This window comes from Typopeltis vanoorti, chromosome 2 (assembly GCF_054136105.1).
Source record: "Typopeltis vanoorti isolate ZY-2024b chromosome 2, IOZ_Tvanoo_1.0, whole genome shotgun sequence".
NCBI classification, from domain to species: domain Eukaryota; kingdom Metazoa; phylum Arthropoda; class Arachnida; order Uropygi; family Thelyphonidae; genus Typopeltis; species Typopeltis vanoorti.
Window position 1 is genome coordinate 96,085,833 of NC_143550.1, and position 21,828 is coordinate 96,107,660.

At 35.2% G+C, this 21,828-nt stretch overlaps 1 protein-coding gene across 2 annotated transcripts; it reads left to right on the plus strand.

The window, feature by feature from the left end:
• The first annotated feature begins 5,350 nt into the window (after positions 1-5,350).
• On the plus strand, positions 5,351-19,677 carry LOC150109275 (NFX1-type zinc finger-containing protein 1-like). Of its 2 annotated transcripts, XM_090406916.1 has the most exons (3): positions 5,351-5,534; positions 5,987-6,109; positions 13,194-19,677. In XM_090406916.1, the coding sequence occupies exon 3, from the start codon at positions 13,293-13,295 to the stop codon at positions 18,645-18,647; it is 5,355 nt and encodes a 1,784-aa protein (XP_090263042.1). In that variant the 5' UTR covers positions 5,351-5,534; positions 5,987-6,109; positions 13,194-13,292; the 3' UTR covers positions 18,648-19,677. The 2 variants fall into 2 exon arrangements, with proteins under 2 accessions (XP_090263042.1, XP_090263048.1); XM_090406922.1 differs by lacking the exon at positions 5,351-5,534 and having other exon boundaries at positions 5,858-6,109.
• The last annotated feature ends 2,151 nt before the right edge of the window (positions 19,678-21,828 follow it).

Sequence of the window (21,828 nt, forward strand, 5' to 3'; positions counted from 1 at the left end):
TACCTTATGTATTGCTCCGCGTAATAAAGAGATCTCACTCATTGCGTCAGTGTCATCATGTTTATCTGCGATGATTCATTCAATCGTTCTGTATGTTTACCTTCATTCTCACTTTCACACCACTCTCACAGCTATCAGGTACTACCTCGCAAATATCACCATTCATACCTCGAATATCACTGTTATCTAGATTCTCACTTTCATCAACGATACCACTCACACGACCTGAAGCACTCTTTAAATCCTCACATTCTTCACACTTTTTGCACACATTCACACCTCTATCGTTGTTTAACCAGACTCCAACCGCTCTCCTCAATGCGTACATTTCGCAAACGGTACACTGAATCAAATCCTTTAAGTTAAGATTTTTTAGACAAATATGGCGACCTGGACGCCATCTTTTTATTCCTCTTTATGGGAGTCATGTGCACAGATAATCGTATCTGTCAATCGTATGTAAACCTAATATTGATTCTGATGTCGGGGGAGAGGGGGCATGGTTATGAATCTCGTGAAAAAGTGGACCTGTAGGCTTTGGATTCGAACTTGTTGAAGTTGTGTGGAGATGGAAAAGAGAGAGTTTTCCAACTGATCCAAGCAGACGGCAATAGCAAGTATATATATATATATATATATATATATATATATATATATATACTTGCTATTGCATATATATAGCTATTGCATATATATATATATATATATATATATATATATATATATATATATATATATATATATATATATAAACAAACAGGTAATTTTTGTCTATACGCAAACATCAGGAACAAAGAAGTTGAGTTTGCTGCTTTTCTGAATATGTTGTGAGCTAAGATTATTGGTATCAGGGAAACCTGGCTCTCAGAGTCAGATGTAATAAATGGAATCTAATGTAAAGGGGATAATATTTTTAGGAAGAAGACATTGCTTATATTTTTGATATTTTTGCAACTTTTGATATTGATTGATTTTGATATTGGAAGCGTCAAGCACTTGACTCTTCCAATAAGTGAGTGGTGGTCTCAAACCGCTTATGAAATTCATCTCTCTCTCACCTAAAGGCAATCACAAATATTCATGCTCAATGAAGGATTGGAACCAACAACCTGTTGATTGAAAAACGGATACGCTAAGCACTCGGCCGACAAATAATACATGCGGAATATCAACAGTAGCAGAGTTGGGTAATTAAATATATTTTTATTTTTTAAATTAATTTTGTTTTTTTGAATTTTTAGTTTTATTCATTTTTATTTATTTATTTTTACTTATCAATCATTTGTCTCCTTCTAGTATTGATCAGCTATTTGCGACTTCTATGTCATATTCGTATTCATATGTCATATAGTATTAAAAAGACTATATGATTATAATGGGAGATTTGAATTGAGTTGTGGGAGAAGAAGAGGATTGGAGTGTAGTAGGAAGATACGGACTAAGTAACAGAAATGAGAGAGAGGGGAAAGATTAGTGGAGTTCTGTAAGGAAAATAAGCTAATAATTACGAATTCTTGGTTTAAAAAATTTAAGGGAAGACTATTCACATGGAAGAAACCAGGAGATACGGAAAAGTATCAAATTGATTACATTATAGTGAAGCAAGATACAAGAATAGTGTAAAAAATGCATGCACGTATCCTGGAGCTGATATTTCCTCTGACCAGAATCTACTATTCATATAAATAAATGTGAAATTAAAGAAGATAAAAGAAGCTATGAAAAGGAAAAAAAGTGAACTTAGAGAAATTAAAACATACCAAGCAATTTGGAAATCGATTAGAGAAAGAATTAGAGGAAACAAGTGATGATCCAGTGATGATCCAGAAAAGAAATGGGAACAAGTTAAGAGAAAATAAAGAAGATTGCAGAAGAAGAAATTGGATATGTAAGGGCTAAAAAGAATAATAAAAAAAACCTTGGATAACTAATGAGATGATTTCTCCAATGGAAGAAAGAAGAAAATCGGAAAATAAAGACCTCAGAATGGAAAATACGATATAGAACCCTAAACGACAAGTTGAGAAGGGAAACAGAAAGAAGTAGAGAGGATTGGCTTAAAAAACAATGCGAAGAAATGGAAAATTATGAGAGAGTGGGAAGGTATGATCTTTTATATGAAAAAGCAAGAAGCATGAATCACAAGAGAAATGGAATTCGAGTAGAGGCATAGAAAATAAGAATGGAGAAATCATAACTGAAGAAGATAAAATCCTAATGAGATAGAAGGAATACATTGAAGATCTATATGACAAGGAAAATAGACCAAATGAGTTGCCATTAGAAGATACAAAGAACAAAGAAGGTAAATGAAGATGATCTACCCCCAGAGATTTTGAAGACAGAAGTAGAAATGGCCATTAAAGAACTAAAATGTGAAAAGGCAGAAGGAATAGATGAAATACCTGCAGAATTCCTGAAACAACCTCAGAAGAAAGGAACTGAAGAAATAACCAAAATAATAAATTTAATTTATAACAAAGGAGAATTACCAAAATATTTTGACAGTAATGCAGTGAACTGCAAGGATTTTAGAACAATAAGTCTCATTTCCCATACACCAAAAATACTTATGGGAATCTTAACACGAAGAATTGCATCTAAGGTGGAAGAATTTCTTGAAGAAGATCAGTTTGGTTTCAGGAAGGGTAGGGGAACAAGAAATGCGATTGGACTGTCAAGAATAGTAAGTGAAAGAAGTCTGGAAGTGAATAAAGAAGTTAATATCTGTTATATAGATTTTGAAAAAGCTTTTGACTTTGTAAAATGAGATAAGATGGCGGAAGTAATGGAAAAGATTGGTATAGATTGGAAAGACAGAAGGCTAATTATTTCACTATATATGGGACAAACTGCCATGGTGAGAGATATATATTGTACAACAGAACAAGGTATCATTGGACGAGGAGTAAGACAAAGCTGTTCTCCGTCACCAATTTTGTTTATTATATATTATGAAGCAATGTTAAAAGAAGCATTGGAGAATTCAGAACAAGGAATAAAGATTACAGGTACACAGATATATGCAATACGATACGCAGATGAAAAGGTATTATTATCAAATACTGAAACAGGACTACAGCATCTGTTAAATAGATTACTGGAATCAAGTAACAATTACGGAATGAAAGTTAACATAAGAAAAACAATGAAAATGAAAATAGCAAAGAAGGAGGCCAATATGGATATCAGAATAAATGGGGAAATTTAATCAATTAAAGACATTTAAATATCTAGAAAGTGTAATTAGTTGTGGTGGAAGATGTAAAAGTGACATAAAATCAAGAAATGCGATGTGAAGAGATACCTTTGATACAAAATGGAATTTATTCAGAAGTAAAATGGACAGAAACCTAAAGAAAAGACGAGTAAAATGTTATGTGTGGAGTGTTGCCCTCTCTACATCTGAAACTTGGACATTGAAGAAAGAAGAAATTAAGATTTCGGAAACCTTTGAGATGTGGATTTGAAGGATAAAAAAAAAAATCAAATGAACAGATAAAATAACTAATGAAGAGGTCTTAAAAAGAGTAGAAGAAGAAAGAAGTCTGTTAAAGAGGATTAAAAGAAGAAAGGGAAACTGGATCGGACATATTCTGAGAGGGCATGGAATCATCAGAGATGCCATCGTAGGAAAAATAGACGGAAAAAGAACCAGACGAAGAGTAAGGAAAACAATGTTAGATGACATGCTGAATGGAGATAGGTACATAACCTTGAAAGAGAGGGCTCAGAATAGAAGAGAGTGGAAGGAAAGTTTTTGCTACTAAGAGAAGAACCTGCTCAATTGTAAAATACTTAAGAAGAAGATGTCATATTCACATTCACATTCACTCTTTGTACCACACTTTTCTCGATATTGTTATCGTTGAACAGATTATTGAAATACTCCAGCGATCATCTCCTGTCCGAAAGGCACTCTGGTAGTCTTGGAACTGAAGTCTGGCAATCAGCAGCCTATTTTAAAACAGTGACCACTACATTTTTTTTTTTTTTTTTGATCGGCTGCTGCACTATCCAGGTATTTGCTTATGCTTGGAATCGCCGAACTTTATATAGTTTCTATATTCGTCATGAAACTCTTTGAGTTTCTTATTCGGCTAAGAAACAATATGGGATGTAATATCCCTTAACTTAAATAAGTTCATGTCGCCTAATTGAAGCCTTTGGCTGTTCATATAATTAGTGACCACTACATATTGTTAATGGCATGTGATCGGCAGATTTATTTAATAAGAGGATATCTCTAACATTTAGACCATTTAATTGGTATATTTGCACACGTAACAGAGGTGCCAAGGAGGACGAACCCCTCATTAAAAAAAAAAAAAAAAAAAACCTTTCATTTTGATGTATTTCTTCGTCGTAGAGAATTTTTGCTATTGTAGTAGATAAATATTGAGTCGGAAAAAAATACAGTAGAAAGCTTGTTAATTTAAATCAAGTAGGGATATCTGAATAGCATTCTTACATTACTGTTAGAGTATTTGAACTATAGAATTCGGTTTCGGCTTATATTTGGTTTGTTTGGACTTTACAGCTGAAGCAACTAAAGCTATGAAGCCAATGGATTATGCCCATTCATATCATGCGTTCTGCGTTAGTTTGATTTTTTTTTTTTAATGAAAAAACAAACACAAAAACAAAACGAGTTTCTGGGAAGAAAAAAAATAAATCAAACTACTGCTACCATACTAAATTGTTTGACTCATGATCAGCTTCTTTTAGCTATTTATTGGCTGGTTTTTCAATTTCATTTTACGTGAATATTTATTCAAAAAAAAAGAAAAGAAAGAAAGAAAAAGACATTTTAATTTATCAGTAAACGAAATGGTAGTGAATTTGAAACAGAAGTGCGCAAGTTTGAAATTTTAGACGGAAAAGGGCTGCCTTAACCTGTAGCATTGCCAATAATGCTTCTGCCTTTGTCCCAAATTTTATGTTTTCTTCTTCGAATAGAAATGGACATTGAGTAAACCCAAGTTCTACACGTTCACAGCAGAAACTTTGAAATTCTACAATTTCCATTAAATGGCTAACAGCTAGCCCAGCCAGCTATTTCAGAATGTGGTCAGAGAATGAGTGCACTGAATAATGTTTTACTACCAGCAATGTACACTATATAACTACGGAAAATTCCTATTCTTGAATAATATAAACGCCATTATTATCATTATAATAACATGTTAAAAAAATACGTAATGAAGTTGATCGCCACTTTCCCGTGTTCATACGGTGAACTATGCCAAGAACACGCATGTGTGTAGCCATAGTTCCCGTGTCAATCATTTCTGTTTTGGTTTCGTTTATGGTTGCTTTTTAACGACGTAGTGCTGCTGGTGGACGTGTTTGCCGGTTATATGCGTTACTCTTGGTTGTAAACAATGAATACCGTACCTGAAACTTTGGCGTCTCTAATGCTTAATTGTTGGAAATAATTCTTCAGCATTTTCTTCACTTTAGAACGACTGTTTATTTACTTATCAAACGTTCCTACACGTACTTGGTGCCATAGACTAATCTGATATGAAATCGTGAGTATTAATTCATTGTTTTATTCGGAGCTAATCATTTTGAACAGTCGAGTTGAAATAACTTATTATTTATGAAGATTCCCTCCCCCCACATTCTAACTCAACTTTAAAACGTTTTGTATTTTTACTGACTATTTCTTAATTAAAACGCCGACTTCTCGTTCCATCCCTGGTTTCTTTAATTATTAATTTATAGTTATTTATTGGCCATGCTGTCAAAAGTAACATTGTACAATAATTTTGTTTTGTTTTCACCATTTCTCTGTATCGGCAGAGAAATTGTCCATGTACATATACTATGGAAGAATTAATAATGTTTTGCTACGAGATGTACACAATATAACCACTGAAACTTCATATTCTTGGATAATATAAACGCCACTAATTATCATTATCATAATATGTCAATAATATGCGTAATGAAGTTGATCACCACTTTTCCGTGTTCAAAGGTAGAAATATCGCCAAGGTCAATATTCCTAGAACACGCATGTGTGTAGTCATAGTGCTCGTGTCAATTAATTCTGTTTTGGTTTCGTTTTCGACTACTTTTTAAAGGCGTAGTGCTGGTGATGGTAAGTGTTTCTTGTTATGTGCGTTACTCTTGGTGGTAAACGTAGTGCTGGTGATGGTAAGTGTTTCTTGTTATTGTTATTCTTGTTATTATTATATGCGTTACTCTTGGTGGTAAACATTCAATCCCGTAACTGAAACTTTGGCGTCTATAATGCTTAATTATAGACGCCAAAGTTTAATTATATTCTTCAGCATTCTCTTCACTTTAGAACGACTATTTGTTTGCTTAACACTCTCCTATAGATGTATTTGGTGCCATAAACTAATCTGATGTGAAATTGTGATATGAAATAAATCTTAACATTGATATTAGGTAATTTCATATGTGATATGAAATAAATATTAATTTTTTTTTTATTTAGAGTTAATCGTTCTGAATTGTCCCAGTTGAAATAACTAATTATTATTTATGAGGATTCCCCCCACCCCCATTCTAACAACTTTAAAATGTTTTTTTATTTTTTATTTTTTTACTGACTATTTCTTCTTTGAGACGTCGACTTCTCGTTCCATTCCTGTTATTAATTTGTACTTATTTATTGGCCAAACTGTGAAAAGTAATAATGCTTACAACATTATATGGTTTCTATTAAGTTTGAATCATTCCTCTTTAAATACCAAACGTAGCATATCAGACAATTTCTTACCTTTCAATGATAACAGCGCAATTCATATGAATTGGAGCTCGTTATTTGTTTTTGAATGAATCCATTTCCAAAATCGGACTCTTTCTCTTCCAACGGGCGGTTCGTTAACATGGCAGTCTACGGGAGACCGGAGCAGACGAATTTTTATGTGACAGGTACCCCGTGTTCATTCGCAACCGGATGTGACGTCACCAGAAGGGGATAAAACCAGGAGTTACCTAGGGTTGATAATTTGTTAGGAATTCTTTCGCAACCGGAAGTCACGTGCTGGAGAGGAGAAGAAACGGAAGTGATTTCTTTAGAGGACGAGAAGAAACATCTCGAATAAGAAGAAATGCAGCCAATATATAGATAAGTCTTAATTGCTATTAACATTTATAAAATTCAATCTTTCATTTAACTTTTCTTCCAGCACCTCAATTTTCATCTGGCTTGTTACGCATTGGAATTATTAGCATTGTTATTACTTGTTATTATCACTTTTTTTTTCCCGCTGAGCAGTACACGATGGCCACGAGATTCTTTCCTCCTCCTCCTAACCTAATTAGCCTTAACCTAAACCTAGAATATCTAGAAAATACCTAGATTATCCACGTGAGTCAGCCGGTTGGGGGGAGGTTAAGGGGAATGATTCATGGATCTCGTATCAGCTCAAAAAAAAAAAAAAGTAAGATAATTCCATTGCACAAGGGTGATGCAAAGATCACCCTTGTGCCACCCCAATAAAAACAACCCAGTTACAGCAACAAATAAACATTAAAATCATTTTTCTCAATAACAAGTGAACTATAACTGTCAGATAAATATTCACTGGTGAATCAGAATCTAGATTGGTTTAACAGTTGTGTATATGGGCAAGAAATTATTAGTGTCAATCATTTTGCAAATAAAGCAGTCGAATTACAGTGAGGAAACAGGAGATGGAGGGGAGGAAGAATAATTTCAAGCTGTTTTAATATTAAATATATACTGCGGCAGACCATACCAGATATACTCATTTCCACACCACCTATGAGGTAGAGTATGAGGCGCGTTTTTTTTTTTTTTAACGTGGTATCCCTCCCTGGAGGCCTATTCCACGATCATTTCTCATTAACTTTCCATTGTTATCTACTCAACTGTAATCGATGGTCCCGGGTACATTTTTGCGATCTGGAGAAGAAAATGATGAACTCTTCTGTATTGTATGTTTGTACTGATATTCAGCTAGGTACCAAACAAAATGATCTGCATTTCGTCCAGTTCTGGGTAGAAAAAATTTCAAATTTCGCCACTGGGCCTCTATTGTGTTGGTGTGAATAGTGAGGTCGTCTGGATCCACAAACTGTTTGGAATGTTTGATTCTTTCATGGATGAAGCCTTCTTCACTTAAGCAGTTATAAGCTCTCCAGCAGTCAGAAACGATGGTTGTTCCGTGCAAAATCCACTCTTTTATTATTTCCAGCAGTGTGGCTTTATCTCTCTTTTCCATTGGAACAAAGAATGTTTTTTTCGAACCCCTTTCTATTCCTCCAAATACCCACTGGCCTACAACACGTCGACCACGATTATATTTTCGTTTTCCAAATTTACTCTCGTCAATTTCTACGATTTTTCCTTCGCCTCCCAATTTATTTGAATTGTCCAGCGCCCACGAAATGCATACCTCTCTGCAATGCGATGCCCAATCCACTATGGTGGGGTCACACAAACGAAGTTCTTCTTTCATTACTATTTGTCGTGGTGAACTCAGACGTAACCACATCACTGTTAAAGAATCGATATTTTCTAGGCTGAGGTGCGATTTGTCAAACCATGTACCCACCCTCGCGGATTTTCTAAACCCACAATGTTTTCTTACCGGGCACAAGGTAAGAAAACATTGTGGGCGTTTTTTGGGAACCCTGATCCATAAGCGTTTATTACAGGTGAAGAATAGTCGGTCTGTATCGAAATGCATTTCCGTATGACATTTCGGGCACGCCAGAGATTCTGGAAATAACCCATGCGCAACAAAGAATTTCACAAGCTCCCCTCTGTTCGAACGCAGTTGAATGTATGAGTGTAGGTCGGTTTGGCAGCCTTAACACCTCGTGGCCATCGTGTACTGCTCAGCGGGGAAAAAAGTGATAATAACAAGTAATAACAATGCTAATAATTCCAATGCGTAACAAGGCAGATGAAAGTTAAGGTACTGGGAGAAAAGTTAAATGAAAGATTGGATTTTATAAATGTTAATAGCAATTAAGACTTAGCTATATATTGGCTGCATTTCTTCTTATTCGAGATGCTTCTTCTCGTCCTCTAAATAAATCACTTCCGTTTCTTCTCCTTTCCTGTGACATGACTTCCGGTTGTGAAAGAAAGAGTTCCTAACAAATTATCAATTTATTCAAAAAATAAGCATATCAGTACAAACATGCAATACCAGCTACAGGAAGCGTGCATCATTTTCTTCTAAAAACGGAAAGTTAATGAGAAATGATCGTGGAATAGGCCTACGGGTGGGGATACCACGTTAAAAAAAAAACGCGCCTCATGTTCTACCTCATAGGTGAGTGAGTATATCTGGTATGGTCTGCCGCATACGAGATCCCGGAACCGCTAAAAGCTATCATCGCTGAGACACCAGCATAGCTGCACGTCACGGCGACATCAACTCGGCGTAACTTTCGGTTTTATCCCCCTTCTGGTAACGTCACATCCGGTTGCGAACGAACACAGAGTACCTCTCACATAAAAATTCGTCCGCTCCGGTCTCACGTAGACTGCCATGTTAACGAATCGCCCGTTGGAAGAGAAAGAGTCCGATTTTGGAAATGGATTCATTCAAAAACAAATAACGAGCTCCAATTTATATGATTTTTGCTGTTATCATTGAAAAGTAAGAAATTGTATGATATGCTACGTTTGACATTTAAAGAGGAATGATTCAAACTTAATACAAACCTTATTTATTTATTTATTTATTTATTATAGATACAAGGCTGAATTATGACGAGTGTCACTGTTGAAAATATGAAAAGAATTATATTTTTTCAGCTATTCGTTACACGAAACAAATGCACTGCGATCTAACGCCGATATTCGTTTGCGCTTGTCATTGCTATTGACACGAAACTTATTATTGGTGTTTGTTCGTGGTGAGGATGAAATATTTTTAATAAAGCAATTTTTAATATACGTAAATTTATTTATTAATAAATTCGTTACTGATTAGAAAAAAGTTTTTTTTTTTTTTTTTTTTTTTTTTTTGTATATGCAGCACCCCCACTTAAAATTTTCACCGGCCGATCGGCAGAGAAATTTTCTATGTACTGTACATATACCCGTATCCATGGACGTCCGCAAAAAGTTTTCCAGGGAGGGGAAAAGCTTGGAGACAAATAATTTCATCAATAAATTTTTACTTCCTGATCCTGATTAATGCTCATGCGTAGACCTACAGATTTTACCGTGTAAGCATTCGGAACCGAAATCCTACGGAATAGGTTGGTTACTTCTTATTCCTGGAGGTGTCTTATGACTTTAGAAGCGTGTATTCATGGGGTCGGTTTGCCTGCTTGCAGGAGGAAAACCCCCAGATAAACTGGGGACAAAAACCCTCCGGTCCGTACCCAAGCCCGTTCTAACTTGGCTATGCTTGAGAAAGATGCTTAAGCTCTTCACGTCGGCGACGGGAATCAAACGCCGGATATCCTTTCCCAGGCATATGGGTGCGAAGCGCATAGCCACTCGGATAACCGCGCAGACAAATTTTTATTTAATTATTTAAATTTTTTTGGTTTTTGTTTTTCACAAGTAGACCCCGGGGGAAAGTGATCCATTTGCACCCCTCCCCGCGGACGCCCATGCTCGTACCTAAGCGCAGTCATGACATTGCACTTTAATCTTTAATTAAGATCAGTATTCGAATGAAATCTAGAATTGCGAGGAACTTTTATAAAGGTCCCAGCATTTGGAGATTTGTAAATCTGATATTTTTCCAGGTTGTTCTATTGTTCATTCTTCGTAGTGTAATAGGAATAGCAACGGTAATTTCGCCTTTCGATTGGAAAAGGCATAAAATAGATACTGGCCATGACGAGAGGAACCTTTATATGGGCTTTTCATTTGAGGTAGCCGATCTCATAAGGATTTAGCAGTTGTTTTTTTTTTTTTTCCTTCTCCCGGAAACTCCGGTTTTCATCCCGCATACAGGAAATTAGAACACATGCAATTTACAGTCAGAAATATTATTGTTGGTGGTGGTGATGGGCAGTAGATGGCGATGATAGCCGTTGTGTGGACTAGGAGAATTAAGTAGTAGGGGAGAGAGTTAGATGTGTGTAGTAGAGGTGGGTAGAGTGCTCGCGATGAGTTCTTCGACTCCTTGCAGGTGTCATCATGTAATAATAATAATAAGACGCTCTCCTCTATCGCTGTTATCATCCAATATGCCTAGATAAGAGAGCTTCATATGAAATATGTACTCACTTATTTTCTTAAGGTATTTACTGAATAAATTGAAGAAAAGAAGCGCTAGGCTAAATGCCCACATGCACCCTTTGTTCAAAATGAAACCGAACTTTTCGAAAATAGAAGAAACTAATGGCGCCACCTGTTATATCTTTTTGTTGTCGAAAGCGGCAATCTTCATGTCAACTGTCAACTGTTTATGACATTTGTTTCATTATAAGCCGAAGTGACAGTGTGTTTTGACGATCGGTCTGAAAATGAGTTTCAAACAGAAAGCTGCGATTGACTTTTGTGTTAAACTTGGTAAAAGTTTTACCGAAACGCATCAAATGCTTCAAAAAGTATACGGTGATGAATGCTTATCTCGCACTCAAGTTTACGAGTGGTTTAAGCCAGGGATTCTCAACCTATGGTACGCGTACCACTGGTGGTACGTGAGCCACTGCCTGGTACATCTAATATCTTGAATTAAATATAATGGTACGCCACTGGAAAAGGTTGAGAACCCCGTTTAAGCGATTTCAAAGTGGTCGTGAGACACTTGAGGACGACGAAAAGCGTAGCCATCCAAAAACTGGACTGAGTGAAGTTAACATCCAAAAAAGTGTGATTTCATCAAAGAAAACCGAAATCGTCATTGAGATTGATTGAAGATGAATTGGGGATTCCAAAATCAACTGTGCACAACATTTTGACCGAGACTGCCTTCGTAAATTGAATTCGCGATTTGTTCCCCACAAGTTGACCGGAGACCAAAACATATATCGAATTGAACACTGCAAGGACCTTAGTAAAACCGCTCGTAACTTCCTTGAAACGATCGTTACTGATGACGAAACGTGGTGTTTTGAGTATGAGCCCGAAACAAAGCCTGGGGTGTTGAGTGGAGACCACCAGAGAAGGGGCATCCGAAGAAAAGTCGCTTGGAGAAGTCAAAAGTAAAGACAATGCTGATTTGTTTCTACGATTCCAAGGGCATTTTCCACAAAGAATTCGTTCCGCCTGGCTAAACGGTCAATGGTGAGTTTTATCTCGAAGTTTTGAAGCGATTGCTAGCGAGAATTCTTCGCGTACGGTATGACTATTGTGAGGACCGACCGTTCGTCAAAACACACTGTCACTCTTTGCACTATAACTCGGCTTCTAATGAAACAAATATCACAAATAGTTGACACAACACTAATGAAGGTTGCAGCTTTCGACATCAAAAAGATACAACAGGTGACGTCACTAATTTCTTCTATTTTCGAAATGTTCGGTTTCTTTTTGGACAGAGGGTGCACATAATACGGCCTTGATGCGTTTTTGGTCTCGCAATCTCTCTTGGGATTGATATATTAAAAAAATACTAACTGGAGTATAGATGAGCTGTTACACAAAACAAGTGTAAATCGACCTTGCTTTATATATTTGTGCAATATGAAGCTGAAAATGCAAAAGCGGCACTTTTTTTTCTTTTTTTTTAATATTGTTTACTTCTTCCGTCAGGGACGGGTGAGTCTTCCATGTTTTTCCACATTAGTATTTAACTTTATATTACTATTTTATATTATTTTGAAAATTTATATAACTTGAAAAAAAATTGTATAAGCAGGACTAATCCGTATGTAACATTATACTGTAAAGCGGTTTTCATTTCCTGTTCGTTTTATTCACACTTTATTCAAAACAATTTTTTTGGAAAGGCGCTGAACATTAATCGCACACACAAGAAAAATACTATGCTAAGGTCCTAACCGCTACCCCCTTAATGGCAGCCAAAAGTGACTTGATAAAGTTCCCTGCTTTGTCTATTGAGCAACAGAGTTTCCAGATTATCTAAACTTTATCCCACCCATAGCAGCTAATATTAATGCACCATATTGCCTTTCATAGGATTCACATAAAAAATAAAATGAAATAAATCCGACATTATGAGTTGTATAATAATTTACTAATGTATTTTTCTTATATTCTACAATTCCTAATAAAAATGTGTTTAACATTTTTTTTCTTATAGATTCAAAAATTGTTCTCTCTATAAGCATTGAAGATTATCTGCAATCTCGGCAGAGTATCTCAGAACAAAGAAAATCGAGTAACAGCTAATGATAGAAATATGCAAGCGAGAAAACTTAATATGATGAGTAGAGAAACAAGGAAAATAAATCAGCAAAGAGAAAAATCTGGTGAGATATTGGAAAATAGAAAAACTAAAATAATTGATGACATCATTTTGATTGAAATGTTAGCTGTATCAAACAAAACTAATGAAGAAATTTTGAAATATTTAAATAAAAAAGAAACCGATTTGGAAGCATATCTGATAAAACAAGACTTACAGTTTGAAGAGGTAAAATTAGTTCTGTCCCTCTTAGCTAAGGCATGCGAAGCAAGTGATTCAAGAAACGTTGTGAGTCTCCTTCAGAAACTTCAGTCATCTGCCGTATTTCTTCTTGGTATAGTTCCAACTACTCTCAATAAATATGTCTCTATATCATATGGCATTTCTGAAATGGCAAAAAATTTATTGAGACTACTAGAAGAATTTTTTCTTAGGATGCCATCTGTGACAAATTCTGAACTGGATATCCTCATTTTATTCTTGAAAGATTTGAATGCAGAATGTATTTTAAAACGTGTAATTGAACTTGAGAAACAAAAATTAGAATTATTTTCGAATATTTTCTCAAATTCATCTGCATCAGACACACCACCTAATAATTTTCGTTCGTTGTCTATCATTACAACAACTGCCGACATTCTGTCATCTGAACCCACATTTCTTCGTAAAAACATTATCTCTGGATGTTATGAAAGTGTTGAAGATTATTTGGATGTGCAGTTTCGACTTCTAAGGGAAGATATGTTGCATTCCTTTAGGGAGGGCATTAAGGAATATAAAGTTCTTCATTTGAAAAATCGCTCCACAACTAATCTGACAACTGGTCATGTTTATCATGATGTTGCTCTTGTAGGATATGAATATACACATTCGGGACTTAATTTCATTGTTCATGTAAATTTCACAAAAGATGTAAATTGGAAATTCACCAGTAAATTGAAACCAAAAAACCTAATTTGTCTCTCATTAGATAATTTTGAGAAAATGCATTTTGTTTGTATTTCTAACCGCAGACCAGAAAATGGAATAAGTAAAAGATGCATACTCAGTGTGACAGCAAGAACTGACTTGGGAGAGAAGATGAAGTTACCTTTGTCTTCTTATACAGCTTTTGAACCAGATTCCTACTTTGAAGCATACCGACATTCTCTGCAGGCAATGAAAGATATGACAAAGGATAGGTTTGCACTTGCTGACGTAATAGTTTATCGTGAAAATTGTATTTCTGCGCCGCATTATCTAAATGTTGGCTTTGTGTATGCTTTGCCAGTAAAAATGAATCCAGGTAAGCTTGAAAAGAAGATGAAATTATTTGCATATTATTTATATGATTCTTCAGATAGTGACTCCTCATTGGATTCACTGTATGGAAATGAAAGGAAAAGTTACAGATTACTAGAATCGGAAAGGGCCGAAAGGAACACAAAAATTGTTGATGAAATGCGATTATCACTAACGAGTTTAATGGAAACTGTTTCACAACGAACTGTTACATGTTGTATACGTAATGAGATTTGGCCTTCCGCAGACACACTTGGGTTAGATGAGCAGCAGATGAAGGCATTTCAGTTAGCATTAACAAATAAGATTTGCATCATACAAGGTCCACCTGGAACTGGAAAGACCTACTTAGGACACAAAATTGTAAACACTATTTTAATGAATATGAATAAAACAACCAGAAGTCCGATTTTGATTGTCTGCTACACAAATCATGCTTTGGATCAATTTCTCCAAGGATTACTTCCGTATACGAGGAAACTTGTGAGATTTGGTGGCAACACTAAATGCGAAGATGTCATGCCACATCAAATAAACAACATAACATATGCTATGAGAAAACGTTTTTATTTAAATTCAGGACGGTATAGAGGACCAATTAATGAAGATATGATACTTTCTTTAATGATAGCGGAGGAATTATTTAATCATTCATTATTTTGGCCTAGGAATGTGGAAAATGTTCATTTTAAATCTAGGTTTGATACCTTGAAAAAAAAGTTGTCTAATTTAAATTCCGAATTCGAATTTTTAGTATCTAATCCTCTATACTGTGGAGAAAAAATTCTAACCAAAAATGCAAAACATAGTTGGAAAGAAAGATTATTTCCGATTAGAACTCAGCTAGAGGAGGAGGAAGAAGAAAACGTTGAACTTAAGGAGTCAAAAACTGCTAACAAAAGGAGACTACTGGTTCAGCTGATAAAAGATTGGCTGTGTTTAACTCCTGAATTAATTTATTTGTATGAAGAATTAGAAGAAAGCAGAGAAGTTTTAACAAATAAAAAAGCAAAATATATTCAGTCTACAAATGAAAAGGAACGCAATTTTAAATTATCCACAAGGAACTCCTTTCAAATTTTAGGCAAAGTTGCAGATGATTGTCATGGAGAAGAACCAGAGGCTCCAGAAAAGAAAGTGAATATTAATAGTAATGTAAATGAACTAAATCCAGTAAAATCAGAACACAGCAAGAACACTGAAACTAATACTCTTTGCAACTCACAATGGAATGCACTTCATGATAATGACGAAAGTATAATCTTTGATTTGGATGATGTTGTTGAAATTACAGATCAGCTAATAAATATTTTTAATGAAAACGGAAAAGAAATTAATGATCTGATCAATATCACTGAACTTGTACAGATTGAAGAGCAGAAAGAATTCACATATGAAAATAAGAATGTATTAGAAGATACTTACATTGAAATCTGGAAATTACCTCTTGAAAAACGGTGGGAACTTTTCTGGAAATTGAGAAGAAGTTGGGAAAAAGAACTGAAAAATGAAATTTTAAGATACGAAGCGAGTTACAGATCTCTTGTTGAATGTATTGAAGACACGATGATTTCTTATCATAGTAAGATTTTAGAAGCGGCTGATGTTATTGCCTTCACTGCAACTTCTGCTGCCAAAAACAGAAAATTAATTGAGAAGGTTAAACCAAAAGTTGTTGTGTTTGAAGAGGCAGCCGAAATTCTAGAGGGACATATTGTTACCTCAATTCCTACTTCTGCTGAGCATTTAATCATGATAGGGGATCACCAACAGTTGAGACCTAAAAATTCTGTTTACGAATTGGCAAAAAAATATCATTTAGATGTGTCAATGTTTGAAAGACTCTTCAATAATGGTATACCCTCACACACTCTCCAGTTACAACACAGAATGCGAATGGAAATTGCTGAGCTGCTAGTACCAGAAATTTATGCGACGTTGGAAAATCATCCGAGCGTATATAACTATCCAGACATAAGGGGAATGAAGCACAACATGTTTTTTGTATGTCACCAATATTCTGAAGATGAATATAACGAAGCTAAAAGTTATTCAAACACAAAAGAAGCAACGTCCCTTATTGGTCTTTGTAAGTATCTCCTAGAACAAGAGTACCAACCATCAGAAATCACCATTCTTGTCCCGTATGTTGGCCAGTTGCTTCTCATTAAAAAGATGATGGAGAAAGAGAAAATTTTTGGTGTACGAGCATCCACTGTTGATAATTTTCAGGGAGAAGAAAACAATATTATTCTTATCTCATTTGTTCGAAGCAACGATTCAGAAATCATTGGTTTCCTGAATGCAAGTAATCGCCTTTGTGTGGCATTGTCACGTGCTAAACATGGTCTGTATTGCTTTGGTAATTTTAAGCTTTTTGCTGGAAAGAATAAGCTATGGTGTTCCTTAGATGAAAAGTTAACTAAAAAGGATGCTATTGGATCGACATTAACCATCCAATGTTCAAAGCATCCAGAAACATTGCGAAAGGCTTCAAGTGAGGCACACTTTTTTCTGAACTGTTTACAGCCTTGTGGTTATAGGTTTGCTTGTTGTGGTCATCAGTGTACAGAGAAATGTCATTTTCATGAAACACATAGAAAAGCACATTGTGAACATTCTTGTTTGAAAGATCTTGGTCTGTTATTTGAAAATAAAGAGGTGTCTGCTACTGCTGATCCATCTGAGGAAGTAGTGGAAGAAACACCCGGTGAAAGTTACGGTGGGATGCATGATGATAATAACAACTCAGCTTCTGAAGAGTTACAGTTAAAATACAAGATTAACGATAATTGTTCAGATAACAATTTTGATAATTTGTTTTCAGAAAGTGAAGATATTGTGCCAAAGGAACCTGCATGTTATACTTCTGAAGATGAAATAAACACAGAAGCCTTGAAATTGGATTATGAAGATCTCTTACCATGTGGTCATAAAATTCCTGTTAGTAAGGAGAATGACAATAATACACAGAGTTGCTATATTCAATGTAAGGAAACTGTATCTGTTCTTTCACCTTGTGGCCATCAAGTAAAAATTGAATGTGACAAATATTATTTGTTAGATGAAGACATGCTAACCATAAGATGCGAAGAAATGATTTTGGTCAGTTCTCCGTGTGGACATCAGGTAGAGATTATGTGTTCTGAGTATGCCATGCTAGATAAAGATAAGTTACAGGAGATTTGCAAAGAAATGATTTTTGTTAGGTCTCCATGTGGCCATCAGGTAGAGATGGGATGTAATGAGTATGCCATGCTAGATAAAGATAAAGCACAGGAGATTTGCAAGGAAATGATTTTTGTCAGTTCTCCATGTGGGCATCAGGTAGAGATTGTATGTGGTGAGTATGCTATGCTAGATAAAGATAAGTTAAAAGAAATATGTAAGGAAATCATTGTTGTTAGTGCTTCATGTGGACATGAGATCAAGATTTCATGCTGTAAGGATGCACAGAATTCTACAGTTAATTTTATTGACTTCTGTTCTGAACCATGCACTACCATTTTAGACTGTGGACATAAGTGTCCTGGTAAATGTTCTGATTGCTTCTATTTGCAAATACATCAAAAATGCTTACAGTTGTGTACGCAGATTTTGCCTTGTGGTCACTCATGTAAGGAACATTGTGGAGCACCGTGCTCTTGTACCTTGCGATGCTTGGCTCGTTGTCCTCATTCTCGCTGCACCAATCCATGTAATCGTCCTTGCATCAAATGCAAAAAGCCATGTCCATGGCAATGTGAACATACTGCTTGCACTCGTCAGTGTGGTGAGAAGTGTAACAGATCTCCTTGCAACGAACCGTGTACCCACATCTACCCATGTGGTCATCAGTGTGTTGGTTTTTGTGGAGAGCCTTGTCCATCAGCTTGTTACTGCTGTGAAAGTGAAATGTTAGTGAAAAAGACCGATGTGACCCTCCAAGATAGATATGTATTGTTAGTTGACTGTGGACATGCAGTAGAGAATAAATATTTATTAGAATGGTTGAATGAATCTCATCTAAACAAAAAAGGAGCAAATTGTCCACGGTGTTCAAAACCTATTACCCATAATTTCAGATAATGGAACACTATCAAACAGATATTGAAGAATCGGAGCATGGAAGGTGATCTGTATTATAAATTAAACATGCTACAAAAGTTGGAAAATAATATTTTATTAAAGCCCTCAAGTTCAGTTTCTCCTCTTTTGAAAGAAGTATATGTTATACTGAATAATGGGGAACCACTTATTGAAATTAGACTTGTTGCTCTAAAAATTATTATTTTCATGTGTTATGAGTTCATTTACTATGGTATTTCGTATGCTAATTCAGACCACTCGAGAAATATCGGTAATGCATTATCATGGTGGATAAAAAATAATCTACAGCAAGCCAGCATTCAACAACTCACTGAGCTGACTTGGTCAGTGCGAAGAATACTGACACTTGATTTCATTACGAAGCGAGAACCTGTCTGTATATATCGATGTTCTAAAAACATTTTAACATTGTTTGCTGAAGCGAAGGACATACTTCAGGCATTTAAACCATATCGTGAGGAAGAAGAGAAGACTGTACGAACCAAAATAAAGGCATTAGGTCAATTAATGAAAATAACAAGTTTACCAGAAATGCCTGCATTGAGTTTTCTTGACATTCAATATTGTAGACGAATGCGCTTGCGTGGGTTCGATGAATTGCACGAGTAGTTTGGCACTGTTGAAGTATAATACAGAAGCACAATTATATCTATTTCTTGAATCTTGTGAACGTTATTGTGTATATTTGTACATGTACTTGTGATGCACTTATTACTTAATGTATAATGCTTGCCCATAATAAGTAAATGAGTAAATAGTGCTTATGTTAGCGAAATACTGTATTTTTGTAATTTCCTTATTACTTGGAAAAACTTTTCGAGCATATTCACGCAGAGTGCTATTTCAATTTATTGTCAAGAGATGGCGGTAAAGAAACAACTTGTCAAAGTGTTTACCCTGAATTTATTTATATTGGAGTTATGATCTTAACAATGAGTACATAGCAGAATGATTTATTTATATATTAAGAATTTGAATAAAGTAATAAATAAAGTTTTTTCTCCGCAAATTTCTGGTATATGCTTTAATAAAACACGTGTAAAATCTATATTCAGTAAGTTGAGAACTAACATTTTAGCCGAAAACTGCTGTTTGAGTTTAAAGAAAGAACTTTCTGGAAAGTTTTCGGCTTGGAAGTTTGTTATGATACCATAACTTTTTTTTTTATAGAGACTTTCGAATCATCCTATGGCCTCTCTCATAAAAAATTATAGAGCTTCGAAAAAATCTTCCCTTTCAACGACACGTCATTCGCTTCATTTCTCTGAAAAGCTTCAGTTAAATCAATTTATGCATTTGTGCTTCAATAATTTCTAGTTATTGAAATTAATATAACCAGTTTGACTCTGTCTGCAACAATGTTTCAGAATGATTTTTAAGTCTTTAAAAAAACTATATTAAGTTATGTTTGTAATCTGTAGAAATTAAAGTTTTCTATAACATGCTTTCATGTTGTGACGTAACAACATTCTGAACACACGTCCTATCTTTCGTTAGTAGGCATCGTACTTTTCTGACGCCCCCTTTCCCGTAGAGTATGATATGTGATATTATTTGAGGATGATCCTTTCCTGGTATTCAGTAAACAATAAAATGCACGTTTGAAAGCAACACATTTGAGTTGGTACTGCGCTAATTAAAATACGATTCCAAGGAGATTGCATGTATATTCGGCTTTTATTCATGCATTTTAAGTGCATTTTTTAAATGGACGTAAACACCTTAAAGTCGGTTGTCCGTAAGTCGTTCATCCTCAAGTTATTTTCTGGGACCCTGTTTTATTCATATTTGGTAGTTGGAATCATTGCAAAAATATTTCGCGCCATCTCATTTCATTGGGGATTCATTTGTAGGAGCGCAAGATAAAAAACAAAAGGAGAAATTATATATTGCAGTAATGTCTCCCTGGTGAAAATTAATAAAATGTGCATTAAGCTAAAATAGGTTCTCGTAGTTCAGGTTTGGTTACGACCGATTATTTATCTTTCTTATTATTACATGATACCCCTAAGGAGTCCCAGGACTTATCGCGGGAAGGCACTTCACTTAACACTACTTAATCCTCCGTCGACTATCTCCTAATAGTACTTTCTATATGTAAATTGTGAATATTCTGTGGTCGATTTGCTTGTATGGGGAATTAAAAAATCCCGAATTTCCTCTAGAATAAAAAAGAAGCTATTATCGCTGTATGAAAGCTCAAAAGTAAAGATTCCTCTCTTGTCACTACGAAACTATTGCAGGTCGAATGGCGCAATGATGTCCCATCGTTCCTCCAATCGCACAACGGAGGCGGAATGCAAGAAACAAGCATGGATTATCTCCAACTAACTCTGATTATACGAATTGGGATTTATTCTGGACTAACCTAATTTTTATCGGCAAAATTTGGAAATCTATTAAATATTAAATTTTATCAAATCTTTTCAGTTTTAGTTTCGATTGGACCATTTTGTAGTACAAAACCACGAAACAAAATTATTCGCAGTACAAATGCCAAAAATAACTCCAGCTCATTTGCTATGATGATGAATATGGTACTTGTAATGAAAGCTGTGATTTTCGAAACAGATTTTTTTTTTTAATCAGGATCAAAGCAAGTACTCAATAGATTTGCAGTATTTGTGTGTGTGTGCGCGCGCACACACACACAAAATTTTATATTTCTCAATTTGCTTAAATGAAAAACTTTCCTTATTATGAAGAAAGTATCTTAATAAGGAATAAATTGGAGTTAATTCGGCTGAAGCAACTAAACTACGAGGCCAGTATATTACTCCAGGTCATTTTCGCATATTCGTTTGCTTATTGCTTGGTATGAAAAACCAAAATTTTCTGGAGAAGAAACCTTCCACTCTGCATGAGATTGGCTAACTATACATTGCTTAAAAGTCTCTCTATAAAAGTATTTTAGAATACACTCTAAATGGGAGTTTAAAAGGATTTCAGTTTTTCCCTAAGCACTAAAACCTATTCATAGAACTAGCACCATAAGCAGTTGGAAAGAGTAATGTTATTTCATTTAAAAGCTCGAGATTAGAATCCCATCTACGATGCGAATTGCTTCATAAGAGCTTTTCAACAGATAAGTCAGCCAGCTTCATGCGGAGATGGTTGATTTTACCTTCTGGAAAACTTGTGTTTTTCATTCAGGCAAACA